The 25,775-nt window shown below is 43.3% G+C and overlaps 1 protein-coding gene across 1 annotated transcript; it reads left to right on the top strand.

Moving 5' to 3' along the window:
- The first annotated feature begins 11,176 nt into the window (after positions 1-11,176).
- LOC137385194 (probable G-protein coupled receptor 139) lies at positions 11,177-14,773 on the top strand. Its single transcript, XM_068060182.1, has 2 exons — positions 11,177-11,246; positions 13,869-14,773. The coding sequence occupies exons 1-2, from the start codon at positions 11,177-11,179 to the stop codon at positions 14,771-14,773; spliced, it is 975 nt and encodes a 324-aa protein (XP_067916283.1).
- Positions 14,774-25,775: the final 11,002 nt, after the last annotated feature.

The following is a 25,775-nucleotide window of genomic DNA, read 5'->3' on the forward strand; positions in this document are numbered from 1 at the left end:
AGAATAGGTCTGTTATTATCTTATCTACACATGGACAGTGACAGAGTAGGTCTGTTATTATCTTATCTACACATGGACAGTGACAGAATAGGTCTGTTATTATCTTATCTACACATGGACAGTGACAGAATAGGTCTGTTATTATCTTATCTCCAGATGGACAGTGACAGAGTAGGTCTGTTATTATCTTATCTACACATGGACAGTGACAGAGTAGGTCTGTTATTATCTTATCCTCACATGGACAGTGACATAGTAGGTCTGTTATTATCTTATCTACACATGGACAGTGACAGAATAGGTCTGTTATTATCTTATCTCCATGATGGACAGTGACAGAATAGGTCTGTTATTATCTTATCTAAACATGGACAGTGACAGAGTAGGTCTGTTATTATCTTATCTCCAGATGGACAGTGACAGAGTAGGTCTGTTATTATCTTATCTCCAGATGGACAGTGACAGAGGAGGTCTGTTATTATCTTATCTACACATGGACAATGACAGAGTAGGTCTGTTATTATCTTATCTACACATGGACAGTGACAGAGTAGGTCTGTTATTATCTTATCTACACATGGACAGTGACAGAATAGGTCTGTTATTATCTTATCTCCATGATGGACAGTGACAGAGTAGGTCTGTTATTATCTTATCTACACATGGACAGTGACAGAGTAGGTCTGTTATTATCTTATCTCCAGATGGACAGTGACAGAATAGGTCTGTTATTATCTTATCTACACATGGACAGTGACAGAGTAGGTCTGTTATTATCTTATCTCCAGATGGACAGTGACAGAATAGGTCTGTTATTATCTTATCTACACATGGACAGTGACAGAGTAGGTCTGTTATTATCTTATCGACACATGGACATGACAGAATAGGTCTGTTATTATCTTATCTACACATGGACAGTGACAGAGTAGGTCTGTTATTATCTTATCTACACATGGACAGTGACAGAATAGGTCTGTTATTATCTTATCTCCAGATGCACAGTGACAGAGTAGGTCTGTTATTATCTTATCTCCAGATGGACAGTGACAGAGTAGGTCTGTTATTATCTTATCTCCACATGGACAGTGACAGAATAGGTCTGTTATTATCTTATCTCCAGATGGACAGTGACAGAGTAGGTCTGTTATTATCTTATCTACACATGGACAGTGACAGAGTAGGTCTGTTATTATCTTATCTACACATGGACAGTGACAGAATAGGTCTGTTATTATCTTATCTCCATGATGGACAGTGACAGAGTAGGTCTGTTATTATCTTATCTACACATGGACAGTGACAGAGTAGGTCTGTTATTATCTTATCTACACATGGACAGTGACAGAATAGGTCTGTTATTATCTTATCTCCATGATGGACAGTGACAGAGTAGGTCTGTTATTATCTTATCTACACATGGACAGTGACAGTGTAGGTCTGTTATTATCTTATCTCCAGATGGACAGTGACAGAATAGGTCTGTTATTATCTTATCTCCAGATGGACAGTGACAGAATAGGTCTGTTATTATCTTATCTACACATGGACAGTGACAGAGTAGGTCTGTTATTATCTTATCTACACATGGACAGTGACAGAGTAGGTCTGTTATTATCTTATCTACACATGGACAGTGACAGAATAGGTCTGTTATTATCTTATCTCCAGATGCACAGTGACAGAGTAGGTCTGTTATTATCTTATCTCCACATGGACAGTGACAGAGTAGGTCTGTTATTATCTTATCTCCACATGGACAGTGACAGAATAGGTCTGTTATTATCTTATCTCCAGATGGACAGTGACAGAGTAGGTCTGTTATTATCTTATCTCCAGATGGACAGTGACAGAGTAGGTCTGTTATTATCTTATCTACACATGGACACTTACAGAGCAGTTCTGTTATTATATTTTCTCTAAATGGACAGTGACAGAGTAGATGTGTTGTTACCTTTCTCCGCATGGACACTTACAGAGTAGTTCTGTTATTATATTATCTCCACATTGACAGTGACAGATTAGGTCTGTTATTATATTATCTCCAAATGGACAGTGACAGAGTAGGTCTGTTATTATATTATTTCCAAATGGACAGTGACAGAGTAGGTCTGTTATTATATTATCTGCACTTGGACAGTGGCAGAGTAGGTCTGTTATTATATTATCTCCACTTGGACAGTGACAGAGTAGGTCAGTTATTATATTATCTCCACTTGGACAGTGACAGAGTAGGTCTGTTATTATATTATCTCCACTTGGACAGTGACAGAGTAGGTCAGTTATTATATTATCTCCACATTGACAGTGACAGAGTAGTTCTGTTATTATACTATCCACACATGGATAGTGGCAAAGTAGATCTGTTATTACCTTTCTCCGCATGGACACTTACAGAGTAGGTCTGTTATTATATTATCTCCACATTGACAGTGACAGAGTAGGTTTGTCATTATATTATTTGCACATGGACAGTTCCAGAATAGGTCTGTTATTATATTATCTCTGCATGGACAGTGATAGAGTAGGTCTGTCATTATCTTGTTTGGACATGGACAGTGACAGAATAGGTCTTTTATTATATTATCTACACATGGACAGTGGCAGAGTATGTCTGTTGTTATCTTATCTACACATGGACAGTGACAGAGTAGGTCTGTTATTATATTATCTCTGCATGGACAGTGATAGAGTAGGTCTGTCATTATCTTGTTTGCACATGGACAGTGACAGAATAGGTCTTTTATTATATTATCTACACATGGACAGTGGCAGAGTATGTCTGTTGTTATCTTATCTACACATGGACAGTGACAGAATAGGTCTGTTATTATCTTATCTCCACATGGACAGTGACAGAGTAGGTCTGTTATTATCTTATCTACACATGTTCTGTGACAGAGTAGGTCTGTTATTATATTATCTGCACATGGACAGTGACAAAGTAGGTCTGTTATTATATTATCTGCACTTGGACAGTGACAGAGTAGGTCTGTTTTTATATTATCTGCACATGGTCTGTGACAGAATAGGTCTGTTACTATATTATCTGCGCATGGACGTGACAGAGTAGGTCTGTTATTATATTATCTGCGCATGGACGTGACAGAGTAGGTCTGTTATTATCTTATCTCCACATGGACAGTGACAGAGTAGGTCTGTTACTATATTATCTGTGCATGGACGTGACAGAGTCGGTCTGTTATTATCTTATCTCCACATGGACAGTGACAGAGTAGGTCTGTTATTATATTATCTGCACATAGACAGTGACAGTGTAGGTCTGTTTTTATATTATCGATGCATGGACGTGACAGAGTAGGTTTGTTATTATATTATCTGCACATGGTCTGTGACAGAGTAGGTCTGTTATTATATTATCTGTGCATGGACAGTGACAGATTAGGTCTATTATTATATTATCTCTACTAGGACAGTGACAGAGTAGGTCTGCTCTTATATTGTCTCTGCATGGACAGTGAAAGCGTAGTTCTGTTATTATATTTTCTCTCTTCGATCCCCTCACTCCAAGGCTCCATGAATGTCCCAGTCTCTCTGCCTCTCCATCTGCCTGTTTTTTTCTCTCTCTCCCTCCCTCTTTTATTTTGTCTCTCCCTATCTCTCGCTCTCTCTCTGTGTCCATAACTGTTTGTCTCTTTTCACGCACCATCGCTGCTGCTCTCTCCCTCTCCCTCTGCATTTCACCTCCTCTTCCCCCCTCTCCCCCTCTTTCCACCCTTCCCTCCTCTTCCACCTTCCCCTTTGCCCCCTCTTCCAATGCCCCACTTGTCCCAAGCTGCCAACCTGAAAATGCTGCATTTATTCGTACTCTGTTTCCTGTCTGTTAACTAGTTCCCAATCCATGCCAGCATATTCCCCCCAATGACAGAGTACATACAGAGAGATCTGGGACAAGTGTCCTCATAGGCAGATTTAATGGTGCCTTTTCATAGACCTGTTATCAATATTGGTGCTTGATGGCTTCAAAGGGCAGTGGCAGAGTGGGTACGACATTGGCTAAAAGAGTGGTCAATGGTTATTTCAGACTGGAGTGAGGTATACAGTGGGGTTCCCCTCCCCCATAAACCACCGAGGTTCATATTAGGACCACTGTTCTTTTATTGATATATTAATGACTGGGTCTTCGGTTTACAGGACTTGTGTCTGATGGTGTTCCCTTGCGTCAGCTGCCCTCGTCCGTCCAGACGGCAGAGGTGTGGGTTTTGAAGGTGCTGTCTAAGGAGCCTTGGTGTGTTGCTGCCGTGCATCTTGTAGATGGTACACACTGCTGGCACTGTGCGTTGGTGGTGGATGAAATGAATGTTTAAAATTATATTACTGCACTAGACAATGTCTAGGTTTGTTACGCATCGGCCAGGTCTCTGCTTATGTGGCATTTCACCCAGTCTCAGTTTGTTCTGTACAAGACCATTTCTCTGTTTCTAATACAATAGGCCCAGTCTATTTCCCATTCCTCCTCATTACCTACAATGCCTACATCATTCCCCCTCTTTTATGAAGATGGACACAAGTGTTCATGATTACTTCAGTATTTGGTGAGAATATTGAGTCAGCAACAATTTTCCTCAGTGCAATGAATAAATACAATGTTACCTAATTGCAACGGAGAGGGGGAGCTCCCTGCACTTTATGTAAAGAGATGGAGGCCCCTTTAAATCATGGAGGGGGCTCCCTCCATTTTATATACGTAGAGGGGGATCTCCCTCCACTTTATGTAAAGAGACGGAGATCCCTTTAATCATGGAAGGAGTTTCCCCCATTTTATATATGCAGAGGGGGAGCTCCCTCCATTGTATACTTAAAGAGGAAAAGTGCTTTTCTCTGTCACTGGTTGCATAAAGTTACCCCAGGATCCCACACAGCCTGTCTTCCCATCCCCCGATTCTAAAGTGTCTCAGGGTCTCAGGCACTTTATATCTCTCTGCTCTGTCTCTCTGTCTCCCTATCTCTCTGTTCTCTCTCCATTTCTATCTCTCCCTTTCTCTCGGTGACTCTCTGTCTATCACTCTCTGCAACATGTTGGTAATCATTCGGGGTCTAGTTAAATCACAGACAAAATAAACACTTCACCGGTCTGACTTGATATAAATAGCACAATGTGTGGATGTTTTACGTCTGTATTCAGAAAACACCAACATATATTATGTGATTGGGATATTGCAAATCGATTTACACTACTATTGTGGGACAAACAACTTCAAAACCATTATTCACAAGTGTCGTCCTACTTAACTACAGATTCGACCCGATAAGGAAATAAATGCCAACACTCTTGAGTTTGCTGGAGTATCTTAAGCTTTACACTGCATGGCTTTCAGAATTTGAACATTACACATGCACTGCAAGATTAAAGATTACACGTAGGTTAAGTTACATAGAATTCCAGTAAAATAGCACTAAAATCCCAGTCAATATTACTGGAAAAATCAATGCTGCAAATGTTACCCACAGGCTCTCACCTTGTCTGTGTCTTTAATCTCTGTGATCAGTTCATCAGGAGGGATCTTCTTCCAATAACTGGTCCGGCTACCTTGACTGCAATGCCAGCCAAAGGAAAGGGAGTCCCTTATATCCAGGACTGACCCTCACTCTCCCCTCGTGCACCATGTCACTGGGATCAGTGTTAGGGTCTTTCCATGCATGATCAATCACCATGTGTGATCAATATATTTTCTTGTACCTCATCCCACTGCACACAAACCCCACGCACACATTGCATTTGCTTCTGCATTCCAAGCCTCACCCGTACCTAATTTATTGTAATTAAAGAGCCTATTTTATAATCCATATCCTGCCTTCTTGTAATTCCAGGCCTTTGGTCTTATCTTCGGAATGCAGCATATAGGACATTCCATAGCGATGTCTGTTAAGTGTTGACTTGTAAAAGTGAATTGACCATTTCATATTTTTAACTCTTGTGTTCCACAAAGATCAACCAAAAAATTCAACAGTGCCCACTTGAACTTCATGTCATCGCAAGCGTGAGATTATCCAGATTATCCATTTTGGACCAAAAAGGACAGAGCAGGGTACTTTCTAAATGGAAAGAGGTTAAGTACAGCGGATGTCCAAAGAGACTTGGTGGGGGGGGGGGGGGGGGGGGGGGGGTGGGGGTTCAGGTGCATAGATCTTTAAAATGCTATGAGCAAGTGCAGAAATTAATCAAAAAGGCGAATAGAATGCTAGCCTTTATATAAATAGGATTGAAGTATAAAGATACAGAGGTTATGCTGCAGCTGTACAAAACCCTGGTTAGACCCCACTTGGAGTACGGTGAGCAGTTCTGGGCACCACACCTCAGGAAGGATATATTGGCCTTGGAGGGAGTGCAATGTAGGTTTACAAGAATGATACCTGGACGACGGGGGTTAAGTTAGGAGGACAGATTGGGTGGCACAGTGACGCAGTGGTTAGCCTCACAGCTCTGGCGACCCGGGTTCTGACTATGCGGAGTTTGCAAGTTCTCTCTGTGACAGAGTGGGTTTTTGACAGGTACTCTGGTTTCCTCCCACAACCGAAGACTTGCAGGTTGATAAGTACATTGGCCATTGTAAGTTGCCCCTATTGTAGTTAGGTGGTAGGAGAATGATGTGGACATGGTAGGGAATATGGGATTAATGTAGGATTAGTATAAATGTTTGGTTGTGGGTTGGCGCAGTCTCAGTGGGCCGAAGGGTCTGTTTCAGTGCCGCATCACTCTATAAAAAAATTACACAAATTGGGCCTGTTTTCGCTGAAGGGCTGATATGATCGAAGTCTTCAAAATATTAACAGGAAAAGGTAAAGATAAACTATGTCCACTGGTTGGAGATTCTAAAACTCGGGGGCATAGTCTAAAACTAAGGACCAGACCATTCAGGAGAGATCTTAGGAAGCGCTTTTTCATGCAAAGGGTGGTAAAGTTTAAAAGCTCTCTCCCACAAACAGCAGTTGATGCTAGAACAGTTGTTAATTTTAAATCTGAGATAGACGGATTTTTGTGAAGCAAAGATATTAAAGAATATGGGCCAAAGGCAGGTATATGGAGTTAGTCCGCGGATCAGCGATAATCTCATTAAATGGCGGGACAGGCTCGAGGGGCTGAATGGCCTACTCCTGTTCTTATATTCCTATGTTCCTATGTTTTATGTACATTCTCACAGGATAGCAGGCATAATTGTAGTCATAGCATGCAGCCAAACATTGATCAGTTATATTGTCATTTCAGTTATTTCAGCACATATTTACAGTACACATGGCACCTTACTGTTGTAATAAGGTCATATAGTATCTATTCATCGCACTGAGGCAAAATTTCACTGGATCAACATTTTCACCAAATACTAAAGCATTCCACAATGCAAGACTCACAAATTCAACACAAGTTTCCTTTTTTGATTCTCGCTAGTCTGTTCTAATTCTCTGGGGGATTACTGATGCTTCTCCTCCACATGAGCAGTCGTCCTAATCCCGTGTGACTGTCCTGCTCCCAAACCCAGTGTCCACTTACATTAAGGCAAGTGACATGCAGGATCATCTCAGTGACTGAGGCAGGTGAGTCTTGAGCCTGCACCTGGCACAGTGAATTACCCGGGTTAATCCGATACTCCAGCGAGAGTTTAAACGGGGCTTTACTCTCTATTTAACCGATATAGTACCTTCTCTGAATGTATTATATGGGACAGGTTAGACATGAGAAGTTATTCCTTCAAGTGCATGTCCAAGTGTTTTTAAATGTGTTGAGGGTTTCTGTCTCTAACATTCTTTCAGGCTGTGAGTTCCAGTCCCCCACTAGACACTGGGTGAAAAAGAAATACACAGGGACAGGGCAGACATGGAGAAATTATTCCTTGAAGTGCATATCGAACCATAGAACCATATCTCTCTTTGCAACTGACTCTTCCTCTCTCTATGTCTCTCCTCCCTCACTATCTCTTCATCTCTCTGTCTGTCCGTCTGTCTCTCTCTGTCTCGCCCTCATTCTCTGTCTCTCTTTCTCCTCCTCTGTCCATGACATGGTCTGTGTGTCCCGAGCACCATTTCTCTTTCTCTCTCTTTTCATCTCTCTCACTCCTTCCCTCTCTCCTTGGACAGCAATGCTTTCAGCCATTTCGTGGTTAATTTTGAATCTGTAACTCTTGCCCTTGAAAATATCGAACACAGATCCAATACTCACTCCTAAAACTCTCTCACTAAAGCCCCAATACAGGTCTGGACGGACATAAGGATTATTACAGAGGTTCTGTCAAGGTCCCCTCACACCCTGTCCCCCTTTTCACCTGCTTGTAAAGCGTATCCGTTCTAATAACATTTTTTCAACAACATTATATGTAGAGTAAATATAAACAAGTGGCTCAGCATCAGGTTCTGGACTCCGCAGCCATTTGGGAATAGTTACTCTCTGCGTATCCTTTCAGTTTCCCATATTATCGTGAGAACTTTCATCAAATCCAGGAAGGATCTAAAGGGAGGGCTAAGAAGAGCAAGGAGAGGACACGAGAAGTCATTGGCGGATAGGATCAAAGAAAACCCTAAGGCTTTCTTTAGGTATATCAGGAATAAAAGAATGATAAGGGTTAGAACAGGGCCAATCAAGGATAGTAGTGGGAAGTTGTGTGTGGAATCAGAGGAGATAGGGGAAGCGTTAAATGAATATTTTTCGTCAGTATTTACAGGAGAGAAAGAAAATTTTGCCGAGGAGATTACTGAGATACAGCCTACTAGGCTAGATGGGATTGAGATTCACAAGGAGGAGGTGTTAGCAATTTTGGAAAGAGTGAAAATAGATAAGTCCCCTGGGCCAGATGGGATTTATCCTAGGATTCTCTGGGAAGCCAGGGAGGAGATTGCAGAGCCGTTGTTGTTGATCTTTATGTCGTCATTGTCGACAGGAGTAGTGCCGGAAGACTGGAGGATAGCAAATGTTGTCCCCTTGTTCAAGAAGGGGAGTAGAGACAGCCCTGGTAATTATAGACCTGTGAGCCTTACTTCGATTGTGGGTAAAATGTTGGAAAAGGTTATAAGAGATAGGATTTATAATCACCTTGAAAAGAATAAGTTCATTTGCGATAGTCAGCACGGTTTTGTGAAAGGTAGGTCGTGCCTCACAAACCTTATTGAGTTTTTCGAGAAGGTGACCAAACAGGTGGATGAGGGTAAAGCCGTGGATGTGGCGTATATGGATTTCAGTAAGGCGTTTGATAAGGTTCCCCACGGTAGGCTATTGCAGAAAATATGGAAGTATGGGGTTGAAGGTGATTTAGAGCTTTGGATCAGAAATTGGCTAGCTGAAAGAAGACAGAGGGTGGTGGTTGATGGCAAATGTTCATCCTGGAGTTTAGTTACTAGTGGTGTACCGCAAGGTTCTGTTTTGGGGCCACTGCTGTTTGTCATTTTTATAAATGACCTGGATGAGGGTGTAGAAGGGTGGGTTAGTAAATTTGCGGATGACACGAAGGTCGGTGGAGTTGTGGATAGTGTCGAAGGGTGTTGTAGGGTACAGAGGGACATAGATAGGCTGCAGAGCTGGGCTGAGAGATGGCAAATGGAGTTTAATGCGGAGAAGTGTGAGGTGATTCACTTTGGAAGGAGTAACAGCAATGCAGAGTACTGGGCTAATGGGAAGATTTTTGGTAGTGTAGATGAGGAGAGAGATCTTGGTGTCCAGGTACATAAATCCCTGAAAGTTGCTACCCAGGTTAATAGGGCTGTTAAGAAGGCATATGGTGTGTTAGCTTTTATTAGTAGGGGGATCGAGTTTCGGAGCCACGAGGTCATGATGCAGCTGTACAAAACTCTGGTGAGGCCGCACCTTGAGTATTGCGTGCAGTTCTGGTCACCGCATTATAGGAAGGATGTGGAAGCTTTGTAAAGGGTGCAGAGGAGATTTACTAGGATGTTGCCTGGTATGGAAGGAAGGTCTTACGAGGAAAGGCTGAGGGACTTGGGGTTGTTTTCGTTAGAGAGAAGGAGGAGGAGAGGTGACTTAATAGAGACATACAAGATAATCAGAGAGTTAGATAGGGTGGATAGTGAGAGTCTTTTTCCTCGGATGATGATGGCAAACACGAGGGGACATAGCTTTAAGTTGAGGGGTGAAAGATATAGGACAGATGTCAGAGGTAGTTTCTTTACGCAGAGAGTAGTAGGGGCGTGGAACGCCCTGCCTGCAACAGTAGTAGACTCGCCAACTTTAAGGGCATTTAAGTGGTCATTGGATAGACATATGGATGAAAATGGAATAGTGTAGGGCAGATGGTCGGCGCAACATCGAGGGCCGAATGGCCTGTACTGCGCTGTAATGTTCTAATGTTCTAATTCTAATTCTAATTCAAATCACCCCTCAATCTTCTCAATTCCAGGGATACAGAGTAAAGCTCCATTTCGACTGTCCCATTAAACACTCCCAAGTCAAGCACAGTGTGGGGTTAAACGCAGATTAAATTTCCCTCTGCACTGTCGTATTAAACACTCCAAGGGAATGGGGAGCATGGGGTTAGATACAGGGCCGACTGTATTATAAACAGAGAAATGGTCTTGTGAAGTGAAAACTGAGACCGGGTGAAACACAACATAAGCAGAGACCTGCCCTCGTGTAACAAGCCGAGACGTTGTCGAGTGCAGTAATAATGGAGGCAGGGTCTAGTGTTTTGTGAACAGAGGCAGGATCTAGAGCAGTAATAACTGAAATAGATTGTTGGTCTTAAACAGACGAAGACAAGGTCACTAATCATGGGGCTAATTGATTGGGAGACGAAGGGATGGAGTTTAATATATCCAGTTAGCTGATAACACAAATTGAGGTGAGATTGTAAGCTGTAAGGAGGACACAGAGCGAATATGGAATCTAGAGTATGGACAGGTTCAGTGAGTGATAAGAAAGTGCCTGATGGAATATACTGTGGAGAAAAGTCAGGTATTCACTTTGGCTGAAAGAAAATGTCATTATCATTGAAATGATTGTGTTGTATCGACCACATTGTTTACATCTGAGTCAAAACTGCTGATGTAATGTGTTTGTTCAGGTGAGTGTAACTAATAGCAATGATCAGGGGTATAATCGTGTCAGTGGAGACATATCCCCTGTATAAATCAGCACTCATTGGAATAGATCAGCTCAGAGTGACTGCTGGAGCTGTGGGTTCCAGGATAACAGAGGTCTCTGATTCTCACACAAATGGGATATTCAGTAATTCTTCAGATCGTCTCCATTTACTATCCTGTACTTGCAACAGTTGGAGTTCCTGGTAAGACTTCATATCAGTTGTTAATGATGTAAATCGGTTTCAACTGTGCTGCTGTGCTCGGTATTATTTCTCAGTGTGTGTGTTACACAGTCACCTCTACTTTTCCAGCAATTTATCGATGGAATCTGCTCATTGTCTCCTCTTTCAGTCTTGCAGGCACTGCATTAAGTCTTGAATGGTATTGGTTTAAGTAACCTTGGCATAGCTACTGGAATATTATGTGTTTTGAATGTGTTTCAATCAGGGGTGTCGGTTAGGATCCAAAATCAGACCAACAGGGGATTTTCAGTTTCATGTTGACTAACCGATCCTGGAATATTTTTTTACAATTGTTTTTCAGTGATTGGTACCGAGACATCTCATTGCATTATTGCCACAAGGGTACAGCACAATGTCCATCCTCCCCAATTACATGGTTCAGTTCAACTGGGATTTCAATCTATTTATCGGTTATCACTGTTGTAAAATATTATTTCATTCTGTGTGGAACTGGCGCTGCTTCAGAGGTCTGGCTACTGAACTGAGTTTGCTGCTGACACTTTCACATCTCCTTCCCTACTTCACTTTGGAGCAGTCATTGTCACTGTACTGCATGGTAAAATAGAAATTATTGATGTGATGTTTTATTAGTTTACACTCAATCAGTTGGAATCAAGATTCTTTCCATTTATCGTTGATTATCAGCTGCAGCGCTGATGTTGGTGTTTTATTGATTAAATAATCCCACATTCTAATGGTTTATTTTATAACTCCAGGAGAAGGAGTTTCAATGATTGTAAGGTTTGTCTGGAAGAAGCTTTCGATCCAGTTTCTTCCATGCATTGTAGATGAAGTGAAGAGTGAAAGTGAATAGGTGGAGACTTGGGTGCTCTGTAGCCACATTAAATTATTCACAGAGTTCTCACCATTGAACAAACTGACTGTGAGGATAAAATCATTGAACAAGGGGCTGTTGAACAGAATACGGGCACAGAATGTTAGGAATAAATCGTATGTGAAAAGTGGCATTAAGTAACAGTTTGCAGGATGTGAGTACTCCAGAGAGAGGGGCAGTGAGAAAAGGAGCAGGGAGAACGTAACCAAAGGAAAGAAATAACCAGAAGGAAGGAGAAAGAGAAATACGCAGAGGTGTAAATAATTCATTGATGTAAAGTGTTGGAATATCCAAAGTAAATAGTGAGACAAACTGTGAGTTGAAGTTGTTAGCTGTCAGATTGTGTTAATTTTACTGCTGGACTTGATCCTCTGTGTTTATTTCTGTCAGGTCCTCATTTTGTTTAGTAGAAAGTTCCTATTCCTTACTTAGTGACTGAATAAACAGAATAGAATCAGTTCTTACCTGACGGTAATTCATTGTTTAAATGCTGGATTTTTAAATCTCTTTCACTATTGAATTCAATAAAGAGTGAGGTTTATATCAGAAATATATTTACATTTTTTTTTAGAGATACAGCACTGAAACAGGCCCTTCGGCCCACCGAGTCTGTGCCGACCATCAACCACCCATTTATACTAATCCTACACTAATCCCATATTCCTATCACATTCCCACCTGTCCCTATATTTCCCTACCACTTACCTATACTAGGGGCAATTTATAGTGGCCAATTTACCTATCAACCTGCAAGTCTTTGGCATGTGGGAGGAAACCAGAGCACCCGGAGGAAACCCACGCAGACACAGGGAGAACTTGCAAACTCCACACAGGCAGTACCCAGATTTGAACCCGGGTCGCTGGAGCTGTGAGGCAGCGGTGCTAACCACTGCGCCACTGTGCCGCCCTTTGATACTTAATTGACTGTACAAACGAAATGTATTGACGATATTGTATAAGCAATGAACTGTTCTCCAACACCAATAACCACAGGTATAACCGTACGAATATATTAATTGAGTTGTTTTACTGGGATCTATAGATTAGATTTCCTCTAACACTCTGCTGCAGTCTCTCCCTGTGAATCTCAGCCTCTCCTCTCACTGTATTGAATCCTCTGCCTCCTCATCCAGTGCGTCAGTTTATCCACAAACATGTCCTTTTCATTCTCTCCCTCCCAATCTCACTCATTGCCTTATCGTCCAGCTGCTTAGTCCAACCTGATAGGAATGTAGGAACATAGGAGCAGGAGGAGGCCATTCAGCCCTTCCAGCCTGCTCTGCCATTCTGGATCCTGTCGATATTGGCACTCACACTCAGCGCAACAGCTCTCAGCCTCTTTCCATTTTGTACCGCCCCCTCTCGGTTCTCTGAACCCACAGCAGCAAAACATCCCGCTGTTCCCAAAACTTCTGGACCAACAGTCTGGAGACAAATTCCTATTTAACCCATTGATTCCATCTCTGTAAAACCCCTTCACATTTCCCCACCGGTACTGCATCCTCAATCATTACTTCCAGTAGATCCGGCGTTGACTTTATTCACTTTCTGTATCAATTTCCCAATAGATTATTTACAATTGTGTTTCAAACATTTCACTGTGACAAAGCACTGCCCAGGTCAATGAATCAGTTTTACTGCTCGATGCAGCAACAAAGCTTGAAATTTCAGCCCAGATCCCGTCAAACTGCTGCTTTGTCTCCAGGTCTGATCAATAATTTCTCTGTTTCCTTTTCTCTCTCTTCCAGTTAACTTGGTGGCGATTGTGATCCTGTCCCGAGGAAAGTGCGGTCTCTCCAAATGCATCACCGTCTACCTGGTGGGAATGGCAGTGGCTGATCTCCTGGTCGTCATCACTGAGCCCATATTGATTTATCTTGTTGTAATTTATTTCCCAGATTCATTCCTGAGAATTACTCCTGTTTGTTCTCTCTTTGCTGTTCTGCTTAATGCAGCCACAGTTATTTCTGTCTGGCTCACGGTCACTTTCACCTTTGATCGATTTGTGGCCATTTGTTGTGAGAAGCTGAAAACAAAATATTGCACTGAGAAAACAGCGGTTGTGGTTGCAGGAACAGTGAGTGTGCTGAGCTGTTTAGAGTCTGTCCCAATTTACTTCATATATAATCCAAGTTACATTATTGATAACGTTCCCATGGAATGTATGTTCAAACCGAGCTTCTTCACTTCGCCCACATGGGCTGCATTGGAATTGTCACACTACATTTTAACCCCTTGTGTCCCGTTCTTTCTGATTTTGCTGTTCAATATTCTGACGGTCAGACGGATTTTATTTTCCAGTAAAGTCCGCAGGGGATTCCAGGGCCACAGCAATGGAGAGAATCACAAGGACCCAGAGATGGAGAATCGGAGAAAATCAATTATTTTACTCCTCAGTATATCCGGCAGTTTTATATTGTTATGGATGACCAAGGTTGTGTTCAACCTTATGAGGCGAATTGCAGATATGCAGTCTTTCTACACCGACATTAACCCTGATGGTATCACAGATTACACATCAAAGATGCTGCAGCTTCTCAGTTCCTGCACCAACACGTGTATTTACGCTATGACCCAGAATAAATTCAGAGAGGAGCTGAAGAAGGCGGTGAAATACCCTCTCAATATCGCTGTTAAATTAGTGAAATCATAGAAAGAGCTGAAGGGTTTCAAACACTTACAACTAAATCATATACATATTCTGTTCCTACACTCCCCAAAGGCCAGATAGCACATTTTATATTCACAGCACTAAGCCCTGAAATGATTTTAAATCTGATTCTGAGATTATATTTTATTGATAATCTGACCTATTCAGGCGGGACTTCCTCTCGCAGACCATTCATGAATCGTATCTCAAAAGAAAAGCATCACATGAAAGATCAGCTGGATTCAAATAAACTCACCCTGCACCCACAGCAAAACGGACAAAGCTGCAAATCACAGTGATTGTGAGATGGTGAGAGGGACAAAAACTGCAGTGAGACAGGGACACCAGCAGATGGGGATGGTGAGCGGGGGGGGTGGTCACTAATTGCAGTGAGACGGTGGCACCATAGATGGAGATGGTGAGGGACCGAAACTGCAGTGCGCCAGGGACACCTGCAGATGGAGATGGTGAGGGACCGAAACTGCAGTGCGCCAGGGACACCTGCAGATGGAGATGGTGAGGGAGAACAGTAATTGTGGTGAGACAGCGATACCAGCAGATGGAGATGGTCAGAGGGGGCAGTAACTGCAGTGGGACGGGGCAGCAGCAGATGGAGATGGTGAGAGGGGTACAGCAACTGCAGTGAGACAGGGGACACCAGCAGATGGAGTAGTTAGTCAGTGATACAACACTGAATCAGGCCCTTCGACCCACCGAGTCTGAGCTGACCATCAACCACCCATTTATACTAATCCTACACTAATCCCATATTCCTATCACATCCCCACCTGTCCCTATATTTCCCTACCACCTACCTATACTAGGGGCAATTTATAATGGCCAATTTACCTATCAACCTGCAAGTCTTTTGGCACGTAGGAGGAAACCAGAGCACCCGGAGGAAACCCACGCAGACACAGGGAGAACTTGCAAACTCCACACAGGCAGTACCCAGAATTGACCCGAGTCGCTGGAACTGTGAGGCTGCGGTGCTAACTACTGCGCCACTGTGCCGCCCCCAAGTAGAGGAGGGAAAATATCGCTGAGCATTGTGGGGCGACATAAGATTACAGAGATGGGGAGGGACAAGGCCATGGAGGGATTTGAAAAAGAAGGATGAGAGTTTTAAAATTGAATCTTTGCTTGTCCAGGAGCTAGTGTAGGTCAGCCAGGACAGGGGGGAATCATGAATAGAACTTGTTGCATGTGAAGATATCAGCAGCAGAGTTTTGTATAACCCAAAGATTACAGAGGGTAGAATGTGTCAGGCAGACTGGAATGCATTGGAATAGTCAGATCTAGAGGTAATAAAGGCATGGATGATGCTTTCAGCAGATGATCTGAGGCAGGGGCAGAGTCTGGCAGAGTTACTCAGGTGGAAATAGGCGGTCTTGGTGATGATACAGATAGTTGATTGGAAGCTTATCTTGGGATCAAATTTGACACCAAGGTAGCGAACAGACAATTGTCAGGAGACAGATGAAGTCCATCACCATGGAGCAGAGTTGGTGGTGGGGACTAGCGGGGGAAATGAATTCAGACTTTCCAATATTAATTGGAGGAACTTTCTGCTAATCCAGTACTGGATGTCAGCCAAACAGTCTGTCTACATAAAAAAACAGTGGAACGGCCGAGAGATGGTGCTGTGGTAGAGCTGGCTGTCCCCGATGTACAAGTGGAAGCTGATACTGTGTTTTTCAATAATGATGCCGAGGGGTATGTGAATATGAGAAAAGGAAGGGGATCAAGGATAGACCCTTGGGGGACACTAGAGGTAACTGTGGGAACTGGAAAAGAAGCTATTTTAGGTGACTCTCTAGCTCTGAACTGGGCAAGTGCTGTCTTGCCCAGCTGGAAGATGGTGGAGATGCGTTGGGAGGGGGATGATATGGTCAGCCTTGTAAAGTAAAGTTGAGCAGGACAATAGGGATAGTTTACTTTTGTAACAGTCACATGGGATGTTATTTGAGACTTTGAGAGCCATTTTGATAGTGTCATGAAGCGGAATACAACATGTAGTTCTGGGAAATATGGGCATGGAATTGGGAGCAACAAGACATCAAGGACTGTGGATAGGAAAGGGAAGTTGGAGCTGGCGAGTTTGCAAGGATAGATGTGATTCTGGGAATTTTACAGATATTTCAGTGATTCTCCAAGAGTCATAGAGCCATACAGCATAGAAACAGGCCCTTCGGCCCACCGTGGTCATGCCGATCTCAATGCCTATCTGTACTAATCCCATCTGCCTGCATTAATTCCATATCCCTCTATGCCTTGCTCATTCAAGTACCTGTCCAGATGCCTCATAAATGTTGCTACTGTTCCTGCCTCCACCACCTCCACCAGTGCTGTATCTCTAAAATAACAAAAAATAAATAAAAATGATGGATTGGTGGTCAAAGGTGTTTTTCTGCAGAAACTTTTCCATTAAGGATAGGTGGTATGGCACGGTCCAACTGGATGAAGCGTTCTGTGGCAATGTGACCAGACCCATCCTTCGCAACAGCGGGGATGATGGAACCTCAGCATGCAGTGACACTTGGTGTTTTTGAATTGGGGATCTATGCAGAGCTTGATGCAGCCGCACACGAACGTAGTCATCAGGATGAGGGCGATGTTGGATACAATTTTCCCGCTCTTATCCAGAGGTCTGAACATTGTGTCCTTCTGGGCCCGGTCCATTCTGGATCCCCAGATGAAGCTGAAAATACTAAGGATCAGCAAATCCTTTTATGCTGGGCTGTATGACGTGAAGCCCACAGACAGCACGGCTTCCCAGTCCTTCCTGTCATCTATCACAGAGGTCTTAGATGACAGCACGAGGGATAGACTGGACAAGCTGCTAACTCTAGATGAGCTAACAAAGGCCGTCAAGTCCTTCGAGATGAGTAAAACTCCCAGAAGTGATGGATTACCGGTTGAGTTGTATTCGGCCCTGTGGGACTGAGTCAGCCTGGTCCTGCTGGAAGTATACGACAGTATGCTCCTGGTCAGCAGCATGTCAGAATCCATGAGGAAAGGCATCATCACCCTCATCTACAAGCGGAAGGGGGAGAGGGCAGAATGTCAGAAATTGGTGGCCCATCTCACTGCTTAATGTTGACTACAAGATTCTGTCAAAAGTCATAGCCAGTCGAGTCAAGTCTGCTCTGGAGTTGGTGCTCCACCCTGACCAGACTTGCACTGTACCCGGCAGGAAGATCTCTGATAGTCTCACGCTACTCAGGGATGCAATCACCTTTGTAAGGGACAGGAGAGTGGACACCTGCCTCATTAGTCTGGATCAAGAGAAGGCCTTTGACAGGATATCACACACCGACATGATGGATGTGCTCTCCAAAATGGGGTTTGAGGAGGGAATCTGCAATTGGATCAAAGTGCTCTGCATCAGTAGTGCAGTTTCAAACAATGGGTGGGTATTGAAAGGTTTCCCCATCCAATCTGGAGTCAGACAGGGCTCTCCTCTCTCCCCTGTCTTGTTTGCTTGCTGTATTGAACCTTTTGGTGAAGAAGATCCTTCTATTAAGAAGGATGTGAGCATACGAAGGGTGACAATCTCAGGCAGCAGAGGCACTCAGGTTAAATGATCCCTGTACATGGACAACGTCGCCGTCTTCTGTTCAGACCCGCTGTCTGTGCGCAGACTGTTGAGCATCTGCAGCCAGTTCAAACTGGCCTCAGAAGCCAAAGTAAACCACGGCAAGAGTGAGGCCATGTTCTGTGGGAACTGGGCTGTCCGATCCTTTGTCCCTGTCACCGTTAGGTCTGGCTGGAATATACCTGAAGGTACTGGGGATATGGTTTGGAAGGTCCATGGTGTGCACTAAAACCTGGAAGGAGCGAGCAGCCAGAGTGCAAAATCAACTGAGCATGTGGGAGCAGCGATCTCTCTCCATTATGGGTAAGAACTGGTCATCAGATGCGAGGCGCTCACGTTGTTGCTGTATGTGGCACAGGTCTGGCCCATACCCCACTCCTGCGCTGTGGCGGTCACCCGAGCCATTTTCAATCTTTATCGCTAAGCTTTATATAAACTGGAGGTGCAAAATGGAAGATTTTGAATACAATTTGTGTTAAATGGCCATTTTCCAATTTTGTAAACCCTTGTACCATCAAAGTGGTTAATAACAAGAAAGTTTATTCCATTGATTACAGGCTTATACAGAAATACAGCAGCATCAAATAAAGTGCAATCATTGGCAAATATAACTGTAAATATGGGGCAGTATTGTTGTGTGAAATGTCACCAGTTGTAAAAGTTCTCTTGGCTGCATCATTAACCTAATATATACTGCCTGTTTAGACTGCAGTCAAACAGGCCTTTGAAGCAAAAAAAACCCGTTGCCAGAATTTCAAGATAAATGCATTGAAACATTTCCAGTCATTTTTCTGAACTTCCTGTAACTGGAGATGAATAATGAAAGACGTTTCATGCAATTTGTGTCAAATGACCAGAGTCCAAACCGGCCGCTCCAGGTTTTAAATTCCAGCAGCTTTTCTGCACTGCTCATGATGTTTCGGGGGAGGGAGAGCAAGAGAGAGAGAGAGAGAGGCAGTTTTTTTCTCTGGAATGGTCCATTTGGGATCTGGCTGGAATATGCCTCCCTCCACCATTCCCTGGTTACACAGAGACTCACCTTGGTCTGTCCCATACCTGTGAAGGAGTGTCCAGATGGAGAAGCTGAGAGCTGGTTGGATGAGCTTTATTTTGGGTGGACTGGCTGTTTGAGTGACGAGCTGTGGGATATATTAGGACAACATCAGCCTCCATTCTTTCTTTCCATGTGGCTGGTGACAGAAGGTGCGTTTCTGCGTCTCTGTGCCCAGGAGAAATTAATGATTACTGTGTTCATGTGTCTGCGAGAGAGAGAAAGAGAGGGAGAGTGAGAGAGAGAGAGACCAGTCTGAATCCCACTCTCTCTGTCCCAGTCATGACTCTTTTCTCCAATTCCCATCCGAATGTCCCTGTCCAGGATCATTTCCCCATGGATGAGCTGATGGAGGGAAGGTGTTAGAGTGCAATGATGGAGTGCAGACAATGTGGGATGGTGAATATCACATCTTTATTGTATCTGCATGCCTTTCTCCCTCCTTCTGACTCAATCTCTCTCCCTCAATCTCTCTCTCTCTCTATTTGTGTTACTCTTTCTCTCTGTCTCTCTATATAATTCTACGTGTCTTTCTTTCTTACTGGATTTCTATCTGTCTCTCAGGTGCCTGCAATTTCTTTGTGTCTCTTTTCTTTCCCTCAGCCTTATTTCCCTCCAGTGCTTTCTGTCTCTAGCAAATAATGTGGTGGATAAAACATAATAATTTAATGACAATGACATTTTCTTCATGCGACGTCTCTCATGAATAAACTTGAAATCAACACTCATACTGGACGGATGCTAGAATTATGAGTGACATCATTTACATTTTCTATATTATTGTATTGACCTTGTTCACTCTTGGCACTTCTATTGCAAATGCAACTGTTCTGACTGCAGTGGACACTGAATCCAGGGACACAAACAATAATGTTTTCCTCTGTTTCTGCCTTTTCCCCAGTCGATATGTAAACTTTGAGTCTCTGATTCGGCACCACGTTCAGGGTTTCAGTCTAGAAACTACTGTCGGTGTTATTAGGGGGCAAGCCCTGCATACGTCCATTGGGAAGGCAGTTTCGAGGTGATAATATCACGGGGCTAGTAATCCCGAGGCCCAACCTAACAGTCTAGAGACAGGGGTTCCACTCCGACAATGGCAGCTGCTGGAATGTAAATTCAATTTATTACGAAAAGACTGCAGTTGAAAGCTAGTCTCTTTAATTGTGCCATGAAACTTTCATCAAATGCTGTAAAAACCCATTTGGTTTCCTCTTTCCTTTCAGGGAAGGAAGTCTGCCATCCTTACGTGGTCTGGCCTACATGTCGCTACAGAGTCAGGGGAATGTGGCTGACTCTTAACTGCCCTCTGAAACGGCTCATCCAATTGTCAAGGGCAACAAATGCTGATCTTGCCAGAGGAGCTAACATCACATGAAAGAATAAAAGAAAATCTTCTCTCTGCTATTTCGCTGCAGATATTTACTTGTTCATTCTACAGTGGTTAATGGCTATGGTAAAATTAGAGCTGTGTCAACTCCTGACTACATTCCTCCAGTTCACTGCTGACTGGACAGTCAAATTCCATCTTCCCCCATTATCAACTACTCCAGATCCCTGCCTCCATGTTAACTCTCACCAAGTCTATCTCATCCAACTCCTTCAGCCTAACTGACATGTATTGAAGCCCAGTCCTCTCAGTACTTAAATTTTGAATTCATATCATTGTGTTATGATTCGTACATGTTCTCAACACTCACCATCTCCAGCCCCTCCTCCAAACCTGTAGCAAACCCATCCGAAATATACCCATACCTCTGACATTGGTATCTTTCAGTGGGACTGCCCCCGTCTGGTTCCAAACTTACTGATCCGATTGTAATCAGAGCATCTCCAGCAATGGCCTCTCTTGACACACTAGCATTATTACCTCTGGAGTCCCGGAACTTCCAATTCTTGCTCCCTCCTCTTCCTCATCTGCACACTACCCACTGGTGACATCATCTACAGATGTGGGGTTAGCTTCCACATGTGTGCTGACAACACCCAACTCCAGCTCTCCATCATCTCTCTTGGCCCTCCATTGCCTCTGTGTTATCAGACTCTAACAGTCTGTTTCCCATGAGCTGCAGTTTCCTCCAATTAAACATCGTGCAGAGCCAAGCCTCCTCCTTTGGCTTCATCACAAACTCTACACCCTTGTTATTGATTTCATCGTCATTCCCAGCTGTTGTATCAGGCTGAATATGATGTTGTATACAATATGATCCCTATTGATCCCTGACCTAAGCTTCTGACCTGATGTTGTCTCCACCAGAAATGACCCCTCCTTCTACTGCCATAACATCTTCAGTCTCTGCCCATGCCTCAGCCCATCAGGTACTAAAAACCGCAATCACTCATCTGTTGTCTAAGATTATTAGGTTCCTAAAAGCTACTAAACAGAGTACTCATTGTGAAAATCGAGTTATTATAAACTAACAATTGACTTATTGTTATAATCTAAGATTTAGCTTTATTAGAACCCTTCTTTGTAGTATGGTAAAGTCGGAACATTAGGAAAAAGGGCACAGTATAGACAAAATGTCAAGGTAGAGGCATTCGGGGAGGTTATGTCAGGTTTTCAAATGCTTACTTTTAGAAAACGCCTGAGCCCTTGAGAGCAAACAATGAAAACAGCTTCTGTGAAGATTTGTCTCGTGGTGAGATAAGGAAACTCAAAACGTAAGCACATTGAGAGAAAGTAGTCAACATAAAGAGATATTAAATGTGTAAATTCGAAAGGTTAGCAACCATCACAAAATGATCCTTGGTTGGCTCAGAAAGGCATTCTTTAATACTAAACTAATACCTGAAAGGAAGAGGGGAGGGTTAACTGGAAAGCTGCCAGGATAAAAGAAGCCCTGTCGTTGAAACTGTGCACAGTGAATTTTCGAAGACCTACAAGAGACAAGAATGCGAGACAGAACAAAAACTTGAACACCAAAAGCTACAAGATGAGTCGTATACTCTGGACTTCCATTATCTAATATGGGTAGTATCTGTGTTAGATTGCTCATCACTGACTGAGTTTGTGACTATGGTTTATCTGAAAACTTATCAAACTTGTCTTTAGATTTATTTCAGTATCGTCGATTCATAACAAGCTTTGTACTGCCAAGTCTTTTCCCACAGAGGGGCGAAAGACAGAGAGAGGGGGAAAGAGACAGAGACAGAGGGAGAAAAAAAGTCAGAGACAGAGATAGAGAGAGAAAGGGGGAGACAGACAGAGGCAGCGAGAGTGACAGAACAGAAAGAGGGAGAGAGGCAGAGACAAGCGACAGGGTGAGGGAGAAGAGAGAGAGAGAGAGGAAGAGAGACAGAGATGGAGGGAGAAACAGAGACAGAGGGAGAGGGGGAACAGACAGAGACAGAGGGAGAAATAGGAGCAGAGGGAGAGAGAGACAGAGAGAGAGAGGGACAGAGACAGAGGGAGGTGGAGTGTAACAGGCAGACAGACAAAGAGAAACAGCGAGAGAGGTAGAGAGACAAGGAGACAGAGGGGAAGACACAACGATAGAGAAAGAGGGACAGAGACAGATGGAGAAAGAGGGAGAGAGGCAGAGAGAGGGTGAGACAGACAGAGTGAGAGAAACAGAGAGAGGCGAAAGAGACAAAGAGAAAGCGGGGAGAGTCAGTGACAGAGGGAGAGAGGCAGAGACAGAGCAAAAAGCTCCACTTAGAAAAAAATGGAGAATTGCATCCCGTTCTGGGCACCGTGCGTTTGGAAGGATTTGATTGTCCGTGAGGTGTTGCAAAGGAATTTTACTAGCTTGGTTCCAGAGGTGAGGGATTTTTACTCCAAGGTAAGATTAGAGAAGCAGACGTTGTTGTACTTGGTGTACAGGAGGTAGAGCAGAGTTTTAGCAGCGTGTAAAATATTATGACAGGTGAAGATAAGGTAGGCAAAGAAAATCTGTTCTGTTAGCTTTTGATACAAGGTAAAGGGTTTTTGCCATTCAGAGAATCATAGAATCATAGAAAGTTTAAAGCACAGAAAGCGGTCACTGGGCCCATCATGTCTGTGCCGGCTGAGAAACGATCTAACCATTCTAATCCTACCTACCAGCACTTGGCCCTTGGTCGTGCAGGTTCCAGCATTGAGGTACATATCCAGACAACTTTTCAATCAGTTGAAAATTTCTGACTCTACTCCCTTTCAGGCAGTGTGTTCCAGACCTCCATCACCCTCTGGATGAAAACATCCTTTCTCCCCTCTAATCATTTTACGAATCACTTTAAATCCATGACCCCCGAATAGCGTACCTCTCTGCTAAGGTAAGCCCTCAACGTCCACTTTGTCCAGGCTCCTCTCAATTTCGTACATTTCAATAAAATCTCCCCTCAGCCTTCTCTGTTCCAAGGAGGACAACCCGAGCCTATACAATCTTTCCTCTTGTCTGTAATTTTGCAGTCCCGGCGACACCCTTGTAAATCTCTTCTGTACCCTCTCTAGTGTACTTACATCCTTTCTGTAATGAGGTAACCAGAACTGCACACAGTACTCAAGTTCTAGCCTAACAAATGAGTTTTACAGTTCCAGTATACCTTCCTGCTCTTATACTCTCTACTTATACTCTATACTTGGCTAGTAAAGGAAAGGAGTGCATCTGCCTTCTTAAGCACTTTATGGACCTGCCCCACATCCTTCAGGCATCTATGGACATTCACTCCAAGGTCCCTCACTACATCTACATCTCTCAGTATTCTCCCATTAATCATGTTTTCCTTTGCCTTGTTTGACCTCACACTTCTCCTGGTTGAGTTTAATTTACCACTTTTCTGCCCACCTTACTAGTCCACTGATATTTTCTTGCAACCTACAGCTATCCTCTTCGCTATCGACCACACAGCCAATTTTTATGTCATCTACAAACTTCCTGATCAGGTCCCCTACATTTACGTCCAAATTGTTAATATATAGCACAAAAAGCAAGGGACAAAGTACTGAGCCCTTCGGGACGCCATTGGAAAAAGCCTTCCAGTCGCAAATACACCCTTTGTTTTAGGCTGGAGAATGTAATCATTTTTGATCGTTACAATATCTTCAGTCTTGTTTTTAGCTGTCGGCAGCTGTGTACAATTTAGAATTGCTCTGGTTTGATGTGGGTAATATTTATGTTTGAAAGGATGGGGTGAATCTTATAACAATCTCCCAGAGATGAAATGGGACTGAGGGACTAGAGTAAAGGTCAGCAATTGTGCAATGCACTTTACACGACTGAGTAACAAACTCTGTTGTGTAAAAGTTTAATACACCACACTTGTGTTGCACTGTGACAATTGATGACAGTTTTTTAATGATAGGGATGTTTTTCTTGCAGGATTTTCGATTAGCTCTCTACCTCTCGCTCCATGTATATCGCCCCCTTTCTCATTGTTAACATCGCTTGTTTTCCCTCTCTCCTGATGTTCCACACTCTAAGCCTATTTCTTGTACGTCTGTGTACGCAAGATTACATCACACTATGATTATATTTTACATTTGCCCTTTCAATCTAACCCAACAAGGTTACTGTCTAAAACATTATCTCTCAGCTTGTGAACGGAGGGCCTTGGAGTGATTGTCCACTGATTCCTGAGGCTGACAGGACAGGTGGATAAGGAATACTTTCCTTTATTGGCCGATGTATTGAGTATAAGAGGAGGAAGGTTCCACTAGAACTGCATGAAACACCAGTTGGACCACAGGTAGAGTACTATGTACAATCCTGGTCACCACATTACAGGAAGGATGTGACTACACGAGAGAGGATACAGAGATTTACCGAGGATATTGCCAGGACTAGATAATTTTAGCTGTGAGGAAAAATTGGACAAGCTGTTTTTTTTTTTGGAAAAGAGAAGGCTGAGGGGAGATTACCGGTGGTGTATAAAATGATTATGGGCCCAGATAGAGAGGGTAGCAAAGACGTACTTCCCTTAGCAATGCCATCAATAAACAGGGAGTGTAGAATTAAAGTAATTGGTAGAAGGATTAGAAGAGAGAAGAGGGGTATTTTTTTCACCCAGCAGCTGGTGCGGGTGTGGAACTCACAACCTGAACGTGTAGTACAGGCAGAACCCCTTATTAAATAAAAAAAAACACTTGTCTACTCACTTGAAGGAATAAATTCTCCATCTCTACCCTGTCCCATTGATTACTCTCAGAGAAGGTACAGAACGGGTTAGATACAGAGTAAAGCTCCGTTTAAACTGTCCCTTGAGTGTCGGATTAACCAGGGTCACTCACAGTGCCCGACTCAGGCTCAAGACTCACCTGCCTCAGTCACTGAGATGCTCCTGTATCACTTGCCTTAATGTAAGCGGATACCAGGTTTGGGAGCAGGACAGGCACTCGGGATTAGGACGACTGCTCATGGGGAGGATAAGCATCAGTA

Source organism: Heterodontus francisci, chromosome 28 (genome assembly GCF_036365525.1).
Source record: "Heterodontus francisci isolate sHetFra1 chromosome 28, sHetFra1.hap1, whole genome shotgun sequence".
NCBI lineage: Eukaryota > Metazoa > Chordata > Chondrichthyes > Heterodontiformes > Heterodontidae > Heterodontus > Heterodontus francisci.

What these genes read in the sequence shown, in the direction of transcription:
- LOC137385194 (XM_068060182.1), top strand. Translation starts at nt 11,177, where the DNA reads ATGGGATATTCAGTAATTCTTCAGATCGTCTCCATTTACTATCCTGTA. An exon ending in TGCAACAGTTGGAGTTCCTG is followed by an intron (nt 11,247 to 13,868) that starts GTAAGACTTCAT and finishes TCTCTCTTCCAG; the next exon opens with TTAACTTGGTGGCGATTGTG.